This window comes from Cucurbita pepo, chromosome 7 (assembly GCF_057944985.1).
Source record: "Cucurbita pepo subsp. pepo isolate OVF chromosome 7, ASM5794498v1, whole genome shotgun sequence".
NCBI lineage: Eukaryota > Viridiplantae > Streptophyta > Magnoliopsida > Cucurbitales > Cucurbitaceae > Cucurbita > Cucurbita pepo.
The window spans coordinates 8,521,196-8,538,637 of NC_141804.1; the positions used below are offsets into that span (position 1 = coordinate 8,521,196).

The 17,442-nt window shown below is 39.7% G+C and overlaps 2 protein-coding genes across 2 annotated transcripts; both read right to left on the bottom strand.

Moving 5' to 3' along the window:
- Positions 1-548: 548 nt before the first annotated feature.
- Positions 549-8,328, bottom strand: ZTL (Galactose oxidase/kelch repeat superfamily protein). The gene is made up of 2 exons (XM_023681714.2): positions 7,753-8,328; positions 549-2,802 (listed from the first exon to the last, which is right to left on the bottom strand). The coding sequence occupies exons 1-2, from the start codon at positions 7,977-7,979 to the stop codon at positions 1,194-1,196; spliced, it is 1,836 nt and encodes a 611-aa protein (XP_023537482.2). The 5' UTR covers positions 7,980-8,328; the 3' UTR covers positions 549-1,193.
- A 2,745-nt stretch (positions 8,329-11,073) lies between these two features.
- LOC111799257 (uncharacterized) lies at positions 11,074-14,035 on the bottom strand. Its single transcript, XM_023682730.2, has one exon. The coding sequence runs from the start codon at positions 13,851-13,853 to the stop codon at positions 11,343-11,345; it is 2,511 nt and encodes an 836-aa protein (XP_023538498.1). The 5' UTR covers positions 13,854-14,035; the 3' UTR covers positions 11,074-11,342.
- Between the last annotated feature and the right edge of the window lie 3,407 nt (positions 14,036-17,442).

Genomic DNA, 17,442 nt, shown 5'->3' on the forward strand with positions numbered 1-17,442 from the left:
CACCATTTGACTCACCTCCTCAACATCTATAAAAAAGCCCACAACTTTTTGGTCTGATTCGATAGGGCTCTTGCAGAGCCAGAGCCCCTGACTTAAAAGCTTTAAAAGGGTAGCTGCCACAGCTTATGCCCTTTTAGGTCTAATTCGATAGGGCTCTTGCAGAGCCAGAGCCCCTGACTTAAAAGCTTTAAAAGGGTAGCTGCCACAGCTTATGCCCTTTTTGGTCTAATTCGATAGGGCTCTTCCGGAGTCAGAGCCCCCTAACTTAAAACGGCAGCTGCCCTAACTGATCCACCATCCTCATGGACAATATGTTATCCGAACTCCCAGCATCAATGATCATATTAAAGAAAATCTACTCTTTAAAAAATTAGAGGAAATATGGATTCAAAGTAGTCACCTACCTAAGATTTAATTTTCTACAAATTTCCATATAAATTAATCGTAATAAGATCAGACAATGTTCGGTGATATGAGTTGAGTTGCGTGTAAGCTGGTCGATATGAAAAAAAGATTAAAAATGAAGTTTTGGTTAGAAAGTTTAGAAGAGGGCTGATGATTGTGAGTTGTATATAGAGAAAAGGTAGATAAAAGGTCGATTACAGGCCCTGCGCTAAAAAGCAAGATATATAAATAAGATAAGCAGAGTGTTGTTGTTGTTGTTGTTACTTTACTTTTACAGCTTCTTCCTTCTTCCTTCAATGGCTCTCTCTACCAGCAAAGCAGAAAAGTTATTACAGATCTTCTTTGTTGAGGTCATGAATAAGAAGAAGATGGCCAACCTGAGCACAAAGTTATTACAGACAAGACATGATCGACATGGACTCACTCACTCACTCACACACTCACTCACTCACTCAATCCCTCTTTCTTCCAAATCCCTATTGAATCTGAATTGGACCAAAACATTCTTCTTATAACAATAAGAATATGATCATTGAAACCTATCTTCTAACCCCCTACTACTTACTATGGAAGAAGAACAAGAATATACTTCATACACAGATCACACGAACCGCTATCCACTCGCTCATTTCAACCTGAATTTAAAGTTTTATTCTGAGTCAGAACAATTCCTTCCTTACAAGAATATGATGCAGCACTTTTGGAACATACATTTTTAATACAGAGTCCTGACCAGACCAACAACATTTCTGCCAATCTCTCAATTCATGTCTCTTTCATTCATCAGTTCAGATCACAGAACTTGCCAATGATAGCTCATGAAGCTCACTTAGCATCCACTCCTCTCCAGTTTGACCTCCCAGGACTATTGCTCTTGATCCCCCTACGACGCATGTGCTGTGTCCCCATGCGAACCTCGGAGGCCGTCCAGGTACTTTCAATATCCTCCATGTTGGTTTCTCTTCTGTTGGGTCCAGCAGATAAAGCTGTGATGCTGAGTGAAGACCCGCAACTGACCCGCCAAAGATCAGTATTCTTCCACGTGGGAGGCTCACAGCAACATGGTCCAGTCTAGGCGGAGGTGCTACCCCTCCTGGGTTTCCAGCACCCGGTACTCCGCTTCCAGTTACGCATCTCCAACATGGTTCCTCCTCACTTAAGTCCATTGTGAAGACGTCGCTTGATCGAAACCGAAGAGGTCCACTTTTTGCTAAACCCCCAAACATCAAAATCTTCCGCCCACCATACACAGATAACGTGTGCCCCAACCGAGAGGGAGGAGTCCAAGATACAGGTATCTCCCTCCATATGGGTTTCTCCATTGAGAGGTCAAGCAGAAAGGTATCACTAAGGAGTACTCCTGAATCTGCACATCCACCGGAGACTATCAGTTTCGTGCCATCGAGAGTGCAGGAGCTATGCCATGATCTCGGAAGCGGAGGAGCCAATCCAGATATTTCACGCCAGGCAGGAGGATTTGCGTCCAAATCCAACAAGAAAACATCATTAAGCAAGCCCTGTCTTCCACAACCTCCAAAGACGACTAAATGAGAACCATTTACACAAGAAAGAGTATGACCCCATCTACCAGGAGGTGGAGAACTAACTTGAACATGCTGCCATTCTGGTTTACTAGAATTTAAATCGAGTACAAAGGTATCGTTCATCGGTTGCATATTAACACCCTCCCCACCGAATAGTACAACTCTATTACCAACTGCACATGCACTAAAGTTGCATCGTGAGGGTTCGACAGATCCCCCAACGGTCAGCTTCCTCCAGGCAGCAGCTTCAAGAGTTGTCAATTCTCTCGCTAACCGGCCCCAGCCAAGAGTTTTCGCACCAGGCACTGTCTCTAGAACACGTGTTGTTTCACTACCCCAGGCATTTTGGCAGACCATTCTCCAGAGATCCTCATTCTTTGTCAGCTCATAAAACCGCCTACAAACAGATCCCACCGACGCAATATCTCTGGGTGTCAACCGTGAAAGTATTTTCAAGGATATCACCTCATCACTTATTTGAAAAATACCACATACACCACGACAAATATTTCGGTCGCCAACAGATGTAACGCGAAAAGATGAAAGGCCAGACCGAAACCTATCAGATGACTTCGCTAATTCCTTTGTTGTAGAACTGGTCACAGGTCCCAGATCAATATCTGCTTCAGTGAAGAATTGGATACCAATAACATGAGTTACTGTTTCATCATCTCCATAGATAGGTGTTAACCTCAATTTATTCATCAATGGGGTTCCATCTTTCCTAAAGTTCAACAACTCTCCTTGAAATTCAGTACCATCCTCTAGACATCTTCTGATTTCTGAAACCACAGAAGAGTCGACCAGTGGATGCCTTCTTTTTGCAAATGGACCTCTACATTGCAAGAATCGACTGCAAGAACGTCCCAAATGTGTTAATAATCAAGTATCTAGTGTATAATATGTATGAATAGAAAAGATCACCATGGTTAGTAACGATAAAATACAGGCAGACGGAGAAATTTTTCCTCCGGGCTTCCTACTAACAAAAATGAAAAATTTGTCCACACAAGATATCCTTGAATCCACTTTCTCCACCTTCCATCACATCCTTAGGAGGATGGCATCAAAGAAAACACTATCACCATCACAAAGCACACTTAGGTTCAACTTGAAGACTACCCGCCCTTCCTTTTTTCTTCTTCCACTCATCAACCAACTCTAGCAATTCTTTTTTTTTTTTTTTTTTTTTTTTTTTTTTTTTTTTTTTTTGTATTTGCAATTAATAGAAACGTTATGGAAGAAGTCTTGAAACTATACCAAGGGTCCTTCCAAGAGGTAGAATCAAAGTATATTACAAGTGTTTTGAAAAAACCAATTCCAAGAGCCATCAAACCCAGGGCTTCTCCAACAACAAGATCTAAGAATGGTAACAAGAATGTCATCTTGAGAATAAATAAATTTAAAAAAAAAAAAAAAAAAAAAAAAAAAAAAACTTCACACCTAAGCCAAAGAAAAAAGATAAAACCAGGCCATTTGTAATGATCTTGAATAAACTTATTGCGGGTAGAAAATTCTAGACCAAGCCCTTAGTTCTAATGAGGTTATTGAGAATTTGAGAGCCTTGAGAACTCTTAGGCAGGGATGTCATCTTTCTCCTTTACTCTTCCAGATCAAAGTGGACATTCTTGGTAGGATAATTTCCAGGGGGGGGGAGGCTTGATGGTTGTATCCTCGAGAGTTTTGAGATTGTAAAGGGTAAGGTGTCTTTATCTCATCTTCAGATTGCCAATAATACTATCTTTTTTCTACTTGGGAAAGGAAGAATCGTTCCTCAATCTAAATCACATTTCATCATTTTCTGAAGCTATGTCTAGGCTTAAGATCAACAGTGGTATGTGTCAAATTTTGGTTTTGATTTATGATCCCGGAGGTAGAATGACTCTTATTCGATCTATCTTGATTGACATATCGATCTACTTTTTGTCCATGTTTAGAGTCCCTAGTACTGTTACTAAGACTTTAAAAAAAGCTTATAATGGGTCTTTTGTGGGAGGGGTCGAAGAAGGGAAAGGGTCTCACCTTATGAGGTGGGAGGTGGTGGCAAAGCCCGTGGAACTTTGGGGCTAGAGTTCCACTTAAGAGCACAAAACAAGGCCTCGTTGGCTAAATGGTTGTGATGCCACCCCTATGAGTCTAACACCTAGTTGTACAAATTATCACGAGCAAAGATGATCCTCACCCTTTTGAGTGCATGTCAAGTGGGGTTAAAGACACTTATAGAAATCCTTGGAAAGATGTTTCCAATGAGCTTCCCTTTTTCAGATAAGAAATGATTTGTCATTAAACAAGAGAAAAGAAATAACCTAATGGTTGTAGGTGATGAGAAGTGTACTTATTTATGGAGGATAAGTGGGCTTAGGATTGATGTCTTAGCTCTATGTTTCCTTACTTCTATATCATCTCTTCGCTATGAGAAACTATTCGTTTGCAGATGAGAAATCATTTTGGAAGTTCATTCTTTGTCATTGGAGTTCCTTCATCTATTCCCGATAGGAAAACGATGGATGTTGTGTGATATGAACCAAGGCATCTCAATCATACAACATGAACTTCAAGGAAGTTGTGAAGAATATTGTCTAAATTACCACAAGATAAGGCCAAGTTTCATCAAAGTTGAACCAAGTTCCAATTAATGTCATATTAAGAAGAATCAAGCTTATGCTTCATTTATGCAACAAAGGCTTCAAGATATTTCAAGTGGGATTTTATGTAAATCTAGATTTATGGTATTTCATTAATGTATCTTAAGTTTTAAGACTTTTTATTTACTTTTAGGTTAAATTTACCTAGAGGCTAATTATGGTTATAAAGTATGAGGGTTACAAACTCTTGAAATGCCTCATAGAAAGTTAAGGGTTTCATATTGAGGCTATATAAAGCCATGTATGTTATCTTTGTAAGATAGACTTGGAAAATGTAGTTAAAATAGCATTTGTGCTTTGTTTTAGCCAAGGGCTAAGTTTCTTTGCAATTCTATGTAATCTAGGTTGCAGGCTTAGAATCATTCAAGTTTGACTTGATCAATTTTGTTTGTGGAGTGATTCAAATCTCAAACAAGTGTTCTTGCCTTGAGATATTCAATCAACAAGGTAATATGAATCTTACTTTCCCTTGGGGTAATTCCTTATCATTTTGAGATTTTTAAATATATTTAGATCTAACTGTCTTATTTTTCAATAAAGTTGTTAAATCAAATTCCCAAGATTTGCAATCATTTGGAATGAAATCAACTTGATTTGGGGGTTTTAGCATTTGTGAACTAAGGGTTTGCATATCCAAAGCGTTTATGAGGTTCTTAGATTCAACTAGCTAGGTTACCATATTATGTGGCTTTTTTATCCTTGAATGAGGAGTTTGAGAGTAGTCGAGAGAGTATAGATGCTCGTTCGGTGAATCTCTCTCCTTCTAGCGTGTTTGCCTTAACCTCATTGTGAAAGGTAAAAATTTTCAAGAATGTCCTAGCGTATGGCCCATGAGTGGTGATTTGGTTGTTTGGGTCTAAGGCTAGATGCTCAGGTACTGAACTACTGGCACCAACTGCTCCTCGTTGACGTGTCCAATAAGAAGAAGGATTTTTCAAGAAGGTTAAATTCTTCCCATGACATCTCAATCATGAAAGCGTTAACACCTTTGATTAATTATCAAGAAAGTTGTCTAGTTTGATAGGTTGTTTTGTTGCAATATTTGTCGGGGATGACAAAGACCTTGATAATATTCTTTGGAACTAGGACTTTTCTCGGTCAATTTGGTGTTGCATCTCCGAGCCATTTGGCTTTCCGTTTGCTAGACATAGGTTACAAAGAGATGATCAAAAAGTTCCTTCTCCATCTACCCTTTTGAGAGAATGGGAGGTTTGAGTGACAAGTTGGTGATTGTGTCAATCAAGTGGGTCAACCCTAAACTATTTGAATTTCAATATCCAATCATTGAAGACCCATTTAATGCATTTTATTCAACTCTTTGTACAATGTACTGTTGCATTAGCATCAATTACAATTACATCACCACTTCATAACTGTTTTGCCTTCGCCTAGATTTGGGGTTTTTCCGCCTTTTATACAATCCATTCATAACGTATCTGTCCAGTAAAAAACTCTCGACAAACTTCAAAGTATTGAAGATCCTAGACTAAGCGAGACGAATACAGTCCATCCTTCAGAGGGCACTATACATTAGATCTTCAAAAAACCTTTTCTTTTCCAACTAAAGGTAGCTTCTCAGAATCATAGGAATCCTAAGAATTCATCTTTTACAGCCTCAAAAGCGGTTAAAATACGTACCACATTGCTGCCCAAGCACAACTATAACAATATGCCCAATCCTTTTCCAAGAATACTGCCATAATACAAAATCATGTGGGTGGTGCTTCCTAATACCTCAAAAGAAACGCCCAACCGTCAAAATTTTAGGAAATTGAAAAAATTTTGCAGCAAAAGATCTACGTAATATGCTTCTTACTGTCGATGCAAACCGAATCTTTGGCATTTGGTTTACCATATAAGCAAGAACATTTTGAAAAGTGTCAATATTCCACATTCTCCATTAAGTCGACAGGAAATCCAGAAACACTAGACAAGATTTCTTAGTGGAAATTCGAATACGAAAATATAAGAACACCAAGGTCATTCTTTTATACCTCAGAAAATAGAAAATGATGAAACACCAACTTAATAAAAATTGAAGAATATGGATGGAAAGGCACGGGGTGATTTCTTAAGAAACTTGCACTAATTTCATTGCTCCTTCCAGAGTCAATCAGTTCATTTTGGGAGTCCCTTCCGATTGAATTTCCAGCGACAACAAAGAGAATATCCACTCAACTTTGGCAATACGTTCGCAAATTCAAACACAGTACAGCAAGAGTTTTGGCCTTTGTTGGCAGGTTTTCGTAGTCTATGAACACCACTAAGCCTATATGAGTTCGATTAAGTTTTAGGTTCGAGTTCTATTTGAATTTTATTGGTAGACAGATTTGAAGAAAAAAAATGATTTTGAGGTCTAATGGCAGCCAAGAATCTTCTTAATAGAAGCTATTAATTATTTGAAAACCCAAGGTAAGTGATCTTACTGTTGGAACACCTTCCTAGTCTACATAAGTAGCATCACTGATTCTTGTACGTGGAACTTCATGCATATGTGTACTCATAACACCTTCCTAGTATACATACGTTACATCACTGATTCTTGTACGTGGAACTTCATGCATATGTGTACTCATAACACCTTCCTAGTTTACATACGTTGCATCACTGATTCTTGTACGTTTCCTTCACGCATATGTGTGCTCATAAAAGTCACGAAATATTGAAACAATTCCTTTTTTTTCCCTATGAGACTTGACTAAGGTGATGCATATCCCTGAGCTCTACGTACATGAAAGTGATAAGATACATACCAAGAGAGGCCTAAGCTCATTTTGTTTAAAGAGCTTCTATTGTTAACTAATTCAACCGTGGTCGTCCTAGCATGCACGAGGTAGCGATCCCAGTCGAGTTACAGCTATGTTTTTGTTTTAGAAGGCTTTAGAAGTGGGCTCCTAATACAAATTATCCCTAGAAACTAGATGCAAAGGAGCAGAAAGTTGCCCAGATATTAACCAGAGAACATACTACAGATTCCAACAACCTACTCTGCTCATCAGCTATAAACACAGACCAAAATTCCATCCAACATCAAGCTCACTAGGCAATTAAAGAATAAATTTCTCTAAGTTTTCGTAAATAAAGTAATTGAACCCCTAAATAATCCCCAAAATTAAAACATAAAACAGCAGTGAATAAAAAATTGAGAAGAAACTAACCAATTGCGACCGAGAACTTCCTCGGCCCGATATCCAGTAACCATTTCGAAGACGGTGTTGACATAAATGATGGGATGGTCAGGTTCAAGAGAATCGGTGACGACGAAGCCACATGGGGCAGTTTGGAACAAGTTCTCAACAGGGAAAGGAAGAGGACCGCCATCGTTGAGAAGGAAGCCCTCGTCGTCGTCGTCGGCGCTCAGATCCGAATTGCTGTCCCACTCCATTTCGGTTTGTTCCAAAACCCAGAAGCAGTGTTCAACCCATGTAGATATATGGAATCAGGCAGGTGAAATCAGGGCGATGAGAGGGCGGAAAACAGGGTTTTAGGAGGAGGAGAAGGGAAGAATTAGGGCGGAAAACCGAATTTAGCAGGGATTTTGGGTTGGTTTCGTATTGTGAGGGGGGGGATAGCGGGGAGAAAACTGGGTGGTTAAGGCTTGAAGGAAAGGAATGGGGAGATGATTGTGGGTAAGGGAGTGGGGAGGCTAAGGCGGAGGTAGAGGAGGTGGGAGGTGGGGTTGGGTTGGGTTGGGTCTGGTTGGCTAGGCTTTGGGTGAGTCGGGGTTTGGGCGTATTGAGCTTTAGGTGTACGCTAAGTGCTGTTGCTTCTTTCGTTTTCCAACTCTTGGTAGCCTCGTGGTCCTCTTCTTCCACTGCCACTCTTTTTGTGTGTAAATACTTACCCTACGTCCCCTTATGCTCTTCCAACCATTATTAGACCTTTAGCTCCCTCTTAAATAATAACACCTACCTCTGTCGGTATATTGTTCTCTTCAACTCTTTCTATATATATATATATCTAGTGTACAGTGTTACCGCTCGAATATGACAGTACTCTTTCTATATATATATATATATATATTACAACTTAAACTTTATATGACTCTCCCCAGTGTATAGTGTCAAAGCTTAATGTGACTTTCTCTCTATATAGTGTATAGTGTCACAGCTTAACGGGACTATCTCTCCCTATATAGTGTATAGTGTCACAGTATTCTCTTCTCTGTATATATAGTGTATAGTGTCACAGCTTAATGGAATTCTCTCTCTTTATATATAGTGTATAGTGTTAAGCTAGAATGTGATAGGAATCTCTCTCTCTCTCTCTTGATGGGACCTCTCTCTATATATAATGTATAGTGTTACCGCTAGAACATGATAAGTCTCTCTTTATATATATATATATAGATAGATAGATAGATATAGATATATTTTGAGAGAGTACTATCACATTCAAGTCGTAATACTATACACTATATAGAGAGAGAGTTCCATCGGGCTGTAACACTGTACGTTAATGTACAGTGTTACAGCCCGATGGAACTCTCTCTCTATAGTGTATAGTGTTACCAACTCGATATATAATGTATAGTGTTACAGCTCGATGGAACTCTCTCTCTATATAGTGTACATCGTTACGACTCGAATGTGATAGGACTCTCTCTCTATATATAATGTTATTCTTACATAGTGTTACAGATCGATTGTAATGTAATATGATAAAACTAACATCCATAAACATAGTTCTTTAGATAAAGAGAGAGTGTCTATAGTTATGTTTTATGTGTGTTATAACATACAATTCTATAGGTATGTTTTTACTCTTTTAAATGTAATTCAAATTCAAATTTTGAATAATTAATTTAGGCATGTACTAATAAATAAAGTTTATCTCGCATTAATAATGATTATGATCAATCATAAAGAACCCGAAAAAAGGTTTTATAAGATTGTAAATATGTTATAAAATATTTCTTTTGTCGTTTGTTGAAATTTATGAATTCGGTTTTCTTTGTCTTGTAGGTCAAAGAAAACCCAAGTAAAACGTATCTGATTCCCACACTCCCATAAGCTCGGTTTAGCTCAGCTCATTCGATTGGTCGAGGTGGGCTTGCGTTCAAGCATCTTGGCCAAATAGTTTCTTCACTTGGGTTCTACCTCATCTGGATTTTGCATGTAACACTCGAGTAAAGGAAGATGCATGAATGAACCAAAACCACATCCGAATGAGAACGATCCTAAGGATAAGATGATTAAGAAAGACTTAAAAGAATTGAAATCACTACCTATACGAACAAATAGCACATTTCTTTTCAGTGCCTCAATCATAGGAACTTCATGGTTAAGTATGTTTTACTTAGAGCAAACAAACCATGTTGGAAGGACTCGTGTTGTATGTGAAAATAATTTTCACTCCTTAAGAAGTAGATAATGTGACCATGTCGCAGGGGATATAGGTGAGTCGAGCCCAGTTAGTGGGCTTGGGTTGCGAAGCCCAACTTGAGGGGAAAGATCAATGTAGTATATTCTGGCCCAAGATCCAAGGCCCACCTCATGTTTGGCCCATTTTGAAAGCCCCGTTTATGGCTTTTCATTTTTGGGGAGTAAAAACAAAATATATAAATTAAGATGCATTTTAAGTATTAGAAAATTGGCTAAATTACAAATTTAAATTTAACCCTTAAACAAACAGGCCCACGAACTTTAATTTATTTATAATAAGCCCCTAAACTTTAGTGTCTAATAGACCTTTCAACTTTCCGTTTTGCATAGAGATCGTTTTATTCAATACGCTACAAATTAATGTATGTAATTATAACTAAAACTTAAACCCAAGTTTCAAGTTAGGAAGTGACGGACTCTTAAAGTTACATTTTCCACTAAAGCTACTTAAGAGTCGAAATCTCACATTGGTTGGGGTGGAGAACGAAATATTCTTTATAAGGGTGTGGAAATCTCTTTCTAGCAGAGACGTTTTAAAAACCTTGAGGGAAAGCCCGAAAGGGAAAGTCCAAATAGAACAATATCTGCTAGTGGTGGACTTGGGCCGTTGCAAATGGTATCAGAGCTAGACATCGGGCGATGTGCCAGCGAGAAGACTAAGCCCCAAAGGGGAGTGGACACGAGACGATGTGCCAGCAAGGACGCTAGGCCCCAAAGAGGGTGGATAGAAGGGAACGAGTGTCAACGAAGACACTGGGCCAGGATTGGGAGATTCCACATCGGTTGCGGAGGAGAATGAAACATTCTTAATAAGGGCGTGGAAAACTCTCTCTAGTATATGCATTTTAAAAACCTCGAGGGGAAGGCCGAAAGGGAAAGCCCAAAGAGGACAATATCTGCTAGCGGTGGGCTTGAGCCATTACCCTATTGTACATTCCCCAAAAAAAACATCCCTATCATACGTCTCTAGTAATGCTTAAGTCTCTATACTTTTATTTGAAAATGAACTTGAACGAGTCCACGATGGATCCTCGGATCGCTCCTCACCTTCTAATGTTAAATATTTAAAGAGTAGAGATCAAAACAACAAGAATATAGGGTCCAGAAATAAGTTTATTATCTACCAGCAGATTGCTACAGCCTACAACCATAATTTATGTTCATAGAAACTGAGACTGCTGCAAAACTTGACAAAGATGAATCCATAATAACTCATGTAGTCTCCTATCAGAACCATCCAGAGACTAATCAGAAATGAATTATGAATGAGCTGGTAAGGTGTTTAATGTTTTGTAATGTTATATATCTACATGAACTTCTCTATAAATGAACAAAGAATTGAGCAGTAGGAATACCTGGAGAGATCAAGAGTTCATCAGCTCCCTTATATGGGAAGCGAGCCTTCGAGTGGAATGTTGGTCGAACGAATCATCGATGTTCTTGATCTGGGACACGAAATCCATAGCATCTTGGTATTTTCTTGCTTTACAATAACCATCCACTGCAATCTTGTAGGTAAGTTCATTGGGTCTGCAATTGTTCTGTATCATGTAGTTAATGACTTCATCTACCTCTGCAAACATTCCCCGTCCTGCATAGCCCGACACGAAAGTGTTGTAGGTGAATATGCAAGGACGAATCCCTCGAGCTGTCATCTCAGACATAATTCTAATGGCTTCTTGCATGAGTCCTTGTCTACAGAAGCCTTTGATTACGGTGTTGTACGACACGAGATCGGGTTTTTCGCCAGATTTTATAAGTCCCGAGAGGATTTCTTCTGCTTTCCAGCATTCTCCTCTTCTTGCATACATATTCATTAAGCTATTGTAGGTGACGAGATCCGGTTGCAGTCCAGCTTCACGAATCAAGTGCAACATCTCGTGGGCCCTTTCGTACATGTTATTTTTAGCGAAAATCGATAGCATAGAGTTGAATATAACCATATCAGGCTTGTATCCATTCTTGATCAACTCCTCAAATGCCCTTTCCATTCCTTTAACAGCTCTGCACTTGGAGTTTGCAAGAATGAGTGTTCTCAAAAGAACCCAGCTGGGGAAGATATGACCATCATAAATGTCTTTCTCAATCCTCTCTAATCCTCTCACATTTCCCCCCTTTGCATAGCAATGGAGCATCGATGAGAATGACGTTTCATTCGGTTTGAATCCCTTCTTCCTCATATCCAGAAACACAGATTCCGCTGCTTTCCAATCTCCTCGTTGAGCCAAAGCGATCAGAAGCGCGTTGTAAGTTGTAACACATGGTGTGAATCCAGCTTTAATCATCTCACCGTACACCTTCGCTGCATCAATCTCCGACCCACAACGGCCATACGCACTTATTAATGTGTTAAATGTGTCTCTACCTGGGTTGAAACCACAATTTTTCATCTCCCTAAGAACATGGTTCACAAACTTGTGCTTCCCCTTATCACCACACACAGCAAGCATCGTGTTCCATGTGATTCGGTTTGGAGAACATCCATTTATTCTCATATCACCGAGTATCTTTATCATTTCCTCCAACCGTGACTTCTTTCCCAGCAATGCAAGAATAGAATTATACGTGCACACATTTGGAACACATCCCGATCGCTTCATCTGGTCAAATAACTGCAATGCCTTCATCTCCTTACCTGCCCTACCATAAGCATTAATGACAGTAGTATAAGTCACGGCATTCGGCATCACACCCTTGCGTGTCATTGTTTCAATGACAGAAGCTCCTTCCTCGTGGAATCCAGCCCGAACATAAGCAGCTACAAGCTCATTGTAAGTAACAGAGTCCGGGTTGCAATTATTATCCTCCATTTCTTTCAAGATGTTTAAAGCCTCTGAGTAGATCCCTGCTTTACCAAACACTTGAAGTAGAGCATTGTAAGTGACAGTTCCTGGCTCATAACCACTTGACTTCAATCCAACAAAGAACTCTTTGGCTTCATTTAGAAGACCCTCTCTTCCACAAGCAGATATCACAGTACTACAGGTGAATTCATCAAATTCCAAGCCGTCACTTCTCATTTCATCCAACAATCCTAAAATCTTATCCCAAGAGCGACCCATTTTCCCATAAACATCAAGCATGACATTATAAGTAACCAAACTTGGAGATAGCCCACAGTCCTTCATTCTCTCAAACATGGCAATGGCATGCTTATACTTACCACTGCGAGAATAAGCGTGAAGAATCGAGGTGCAAGCTCGAACATCAAGCGAGTATTTGTCAATGGGAATTTCGTCGAACACCTTGAGTGCAGTTGAATATTTCGATTCTCTTCCAAGAATTTTTATCATAAGTTCAAAAGCTTTGTTATCTAATTTCACATCGACAGAGCCAGAGTTCGACACAAACCATTCAAACAACACAATAGCTCTCTCACTATTACCCGAATGATCTAGCGCTTTCAACAGGCTCACCAAATCAATTTCAAGCAACTCAAACTTGACAGAATCAAAAAAATCATTCAAGCTATCAAAAGGCTGTTCAACGATTGAATTAAGTAACCACATACCCTTTTTGTAGAGAAATTGAGGAGACCCATCTCGAATTTCCTCGTCATTGTACAACACGGGTTTCTTCATCTGAGGCCGTTCTCGCTGTTTCTTGTTCGAATCCACGGAAATTCGAAGCGAAGGCAAATGGGGAACATTCTTTTGCGCAACATTTGCAGGTTTGAGCTTGCGAGCACTGTCATTGGGCGGCAGGGACAGTTGAAGAAGATGCTGAAGAAGGGTATCGATCGGAGGGGAGGAAGAGGGCAGCGAGGGAGGCGGAGGAGGTGGAAGAGTTGTCGAATTGAACCGCAAAGTTTCAGCTGGTTGATTGGGTCTACTCACTGGAAGTGGAGATTTGTTGGGGAAGATAGCGCCTTCCATTTGAGGTTCGAGCTCTTCAAAGCAATAAAAATGGCGAAATTGAGCTCGATTATTGACGAACAGGAAGAACGAGGCGACTAATTGCACAGAGTGAAAGGCTTAGCTAACCATTTGAAGAAGGAACGGTTGGCCTTCATTTGAAGAAGATGGCATATAGCCATTTCAGGGGAAGATTGACATTTCAAGCCACATATAACTTATTTGATCTTTTTACTGGATAAAGTGATGAGCTAGAGTTTTTTATTTTTTTTATTTTTTTTATTTTTTTTTTAAATAATTTATTTCTTGTTGCTCGAGAAAAAACCATTAATTAAAATTTTCAACGTAACGACTAGTTCCCAAGATTCAGATTAGGATTCAGAATCCAGATTCGACACCTTATGGTCTCAGCATTCTCGTTTCTTAAGAATAAAAATTATTCACACAGACCAACACAACCATAAGACAACTAACTCGGGGCATGCATGGTGTCACGGTCATGCTCGTCCAAGGCGTGTTGCCCATGGCCGTATGCCCATGACAAGCCCAACCCTTTATGTCTTCTCATATTAGTGTTTTACTTTTGTATTTTTAGGAAGTATGACGTTTCAGAAATATCATGTCTAGGCCTGTCAGACATGAAATGCCTCATAATGTACTATAGGCGGATACGACTAGTTGTCAACTTCTCCCTACCCAAGGTTATATAGAGACGTTGTTATTTCTCTCTTGCTTGCTTACATAATGTCTCTTTCAAAAATCTCTCTTTCGAAAATCTCTTTCTGCCCTCATTTTCTAAAATCTTCTCTTAAAACCGAGGCTAGAGGCTCGAGCATACGTTGTTTGGCCGTAGGCGATGCAAGAACGAATTGGCTTAGCTCACTTGTCGTTGGAAAGTGAGTGTCGCACAATCGCAAGTCCCCTGCCATCAAAAGTGCGATTGTGACACATGGCTCATGCTCCCCCTTGATTGCCTATGAGAGGAATTGACTTTTGCACACGTTCCTTATAGGTTTGAGCATTTCATGTTTTTTTGAGTTGATTTAGGTTATCACGATCAGATTTTCGAGACTTTGACAAATCAAACCGTGATGAAAAAGAGAACACAAAATTGGTATTGTTCTAGTTATTTACAAATGGAAAAAGGGTGCGGGAAAAAAATCAGTACAAACGACAACCTAAAAGAGGTAGAAAATAACATTGACGTCCTAGGTCGACATCTCCCTGTGACAGTGCAACTCTCGAACACCTCCCCACCTTGATCGATACTTAAAAAAGAAAAGAAAAAATGGGTGAGTATAAAACACTCAGTAAGTCGTCTACCTGTAGGCTCTCATCGCATCCTAAACCTAATATGTTTCCACGAGCTTGTCATAGGGTGCTAAGAAATTCGGCCTAGTTCAGGTATCCAATGTTACCTCACACCACAGTGGTATCTATCATGAGCTAATTTATTTGTGTAGTCCCTCGTCTCCTCCTAGAGTGGGTTTCCTCCACACACAATAGTAGCTCCTCAGTATACTACATATTTAGTCTATCGTCCACTCTTAGACAGATTTGTTTTACACACAATAGTATATCCTCAATCAACTACTTGTGTAGTCCCTCGTCCCCGTCTCAAGGTGGGTTATCATACATACAGTAGCAATTTCTCATGTAGCCCACTTATGTAGTTTATCGTCCCCTCTCAAGGCAGGTTATCATATATACAGTGGTAGCTTATCATATTGTCTACTCGCATAGTTCGTCTACACCTATTAAGGTGAGCTATACTCTACATGCAGTACCGGGTCTTCGGGTCGCTATTTATGTAGTCTCTTGTCCCTCATCGGGGCGGGTTATATCTTACACACATAGTGACTCCCCAAATAGTTCCATTCGCGTTATCATCGATCTTATGTCTTCTCGTAGTTCATCTTGGGTATCGTGGAGATATATTAGGTTCTAAGGCGTCTAGACGGATTAGGTCACAACAAACGTTTTCAGGTCGCTCAGGGTTAACTCCTTGTCGCTAAGCCAAATCTTAGGGTACACATAGGTCTCTGATTGTCGCTAGCACCCGTATGGCAGATCACAATATTACCATCCTCCATAAACATTTAATAGACGTGCGTCATCTATTCTCATATAAGGGCATTTCCGTAATTTTCCTTTACATACATGCACACCTATTCAAATTTGCTTATTTAAGTTCTAAACATGCATATCCTTACCACTTAATGTAAGATAAGCTTGCATGCTAGCATTCCTATCGATTTTTATGGATTTACTTGCCTAGAGTCTGTGTGGCTACTCACCGAGGTGAACCATGTCCTACAGGTATTAGTTTTTCTATGATTTTATTTTATATTTTTTTAGGTTCTCGAGGTCATTCCGAGCATTTCTTTCTTCTATCGTATTCCCAAACTCGACCTCTAATGTCTTCAATAAAATATTGGAAATTTGATCATTAAATGGAAAATTCAAGAAAATTAGTTTTCAATAGGGTTCGGGCGTCACAAATTCTCCCTTCCTTAAAAACTTTTATCCTTAAAAGTTGCTTACTCCTGGCTTTAAGGTAGGTTAGCCTCATATTCACTATTCTCGATCGAACACCGCGTCATTCCCATGCTTGTTTTGTAAGTACCACCTTGAGTTTCTTAACTATTAGCGTAAGTCTAATCCCTAGAGTACTTTTAGGTCTTCTCAATCTCGGCCTTTTACGGTATGGTACGACCACGTAGGTTCTAAGGTTTCTAATTCTAGCATAAATGTTCATCAATCATTTCCATCATACATGAATGTTTCCCCTCTTTGAGCTTCCCACAAGGCTTTAAAACGACTCTGCTAGGGAAAGGTTTCCGTACCCTTATAAAGGGTGTTTTGTTCTCCTACCCAACCAATGTGGGACATCACAATCCACCCCCCTTCGGGCCCCAGCGTCCTCGCTGACACTCTTTCCTTTCTCCAATCGATGTGGGACCCAGCCAAATCCACCCCCTTTGGGGCCAGCGTCCTTACTAGCACATCGTCTCGTGTTTACCCCATTCGGAGAACAACCTCATCGCTAGCACATAGTCCGGTGTCTAGCTCCGATACCATTTGTAATGGCCCAGATCCACCGCTAACAGATTGTCCTCTTTGAACTTTCTCTTTCGGACTTCCTCTCAAAGCTTTAAAACGCGTCTGCTAGGAGAAGGTTTCTATACCCTTCTAGAAGGTGTTTTGTTCTCCTCCCCAACCAACGTGGGACATCACAATTTGGGTCTCAAAAATTTATGTTATACGGACATCACAATAATTCAATTCAATTAGCTAAAACTCGCCTCCAAATCACAATAATTCAATTCAATTAGCTAAAGATACAGACTACTTCAACTAGGGGTGTACATGGTCCGGGTTGGGGGATTTTTTTGACCCAACCCAAAAGTTCGGGTTGGTTGGATTGGTAACCCAACCCAACCCGAAACTTTTCACAACCCAACCCAACCCAACCCTCTATTTTCGGGTTGGGTTGTCATTTTTTTTAAAATTTTATTTACACACAATTTATAATTATTCGGAAGATAAAATATATTAAAAGTTCACAAACACAAATTAACCTATAATTATTGATAAATTATTGACAAAT

Bases quoted from the DNA above. Each gene is read 5' to 3' on its own strand.
- ZTL (XM_023681714.2), bottom strand. From the start codon at position 7,979: ATGGAGTGGGACAGCAATTCGGATCTGAGCGCCGACGACGACGACGAG. The intron at 2,803-7,752 runs GTTAGTTTCTTC...ACGTTCTTGCAG, and splicing joins GAAGTTCTCGGTCGCAATTG to TCGATTCTTGCAATGTAGAG.
- LOC111799257 (XM_023682730.2), bottom strand. From the start codon at position 13,853: ATGGAAGGCGCTATCTTCCCCAACAAATCTCCACTTCCAGTGAGTAGA.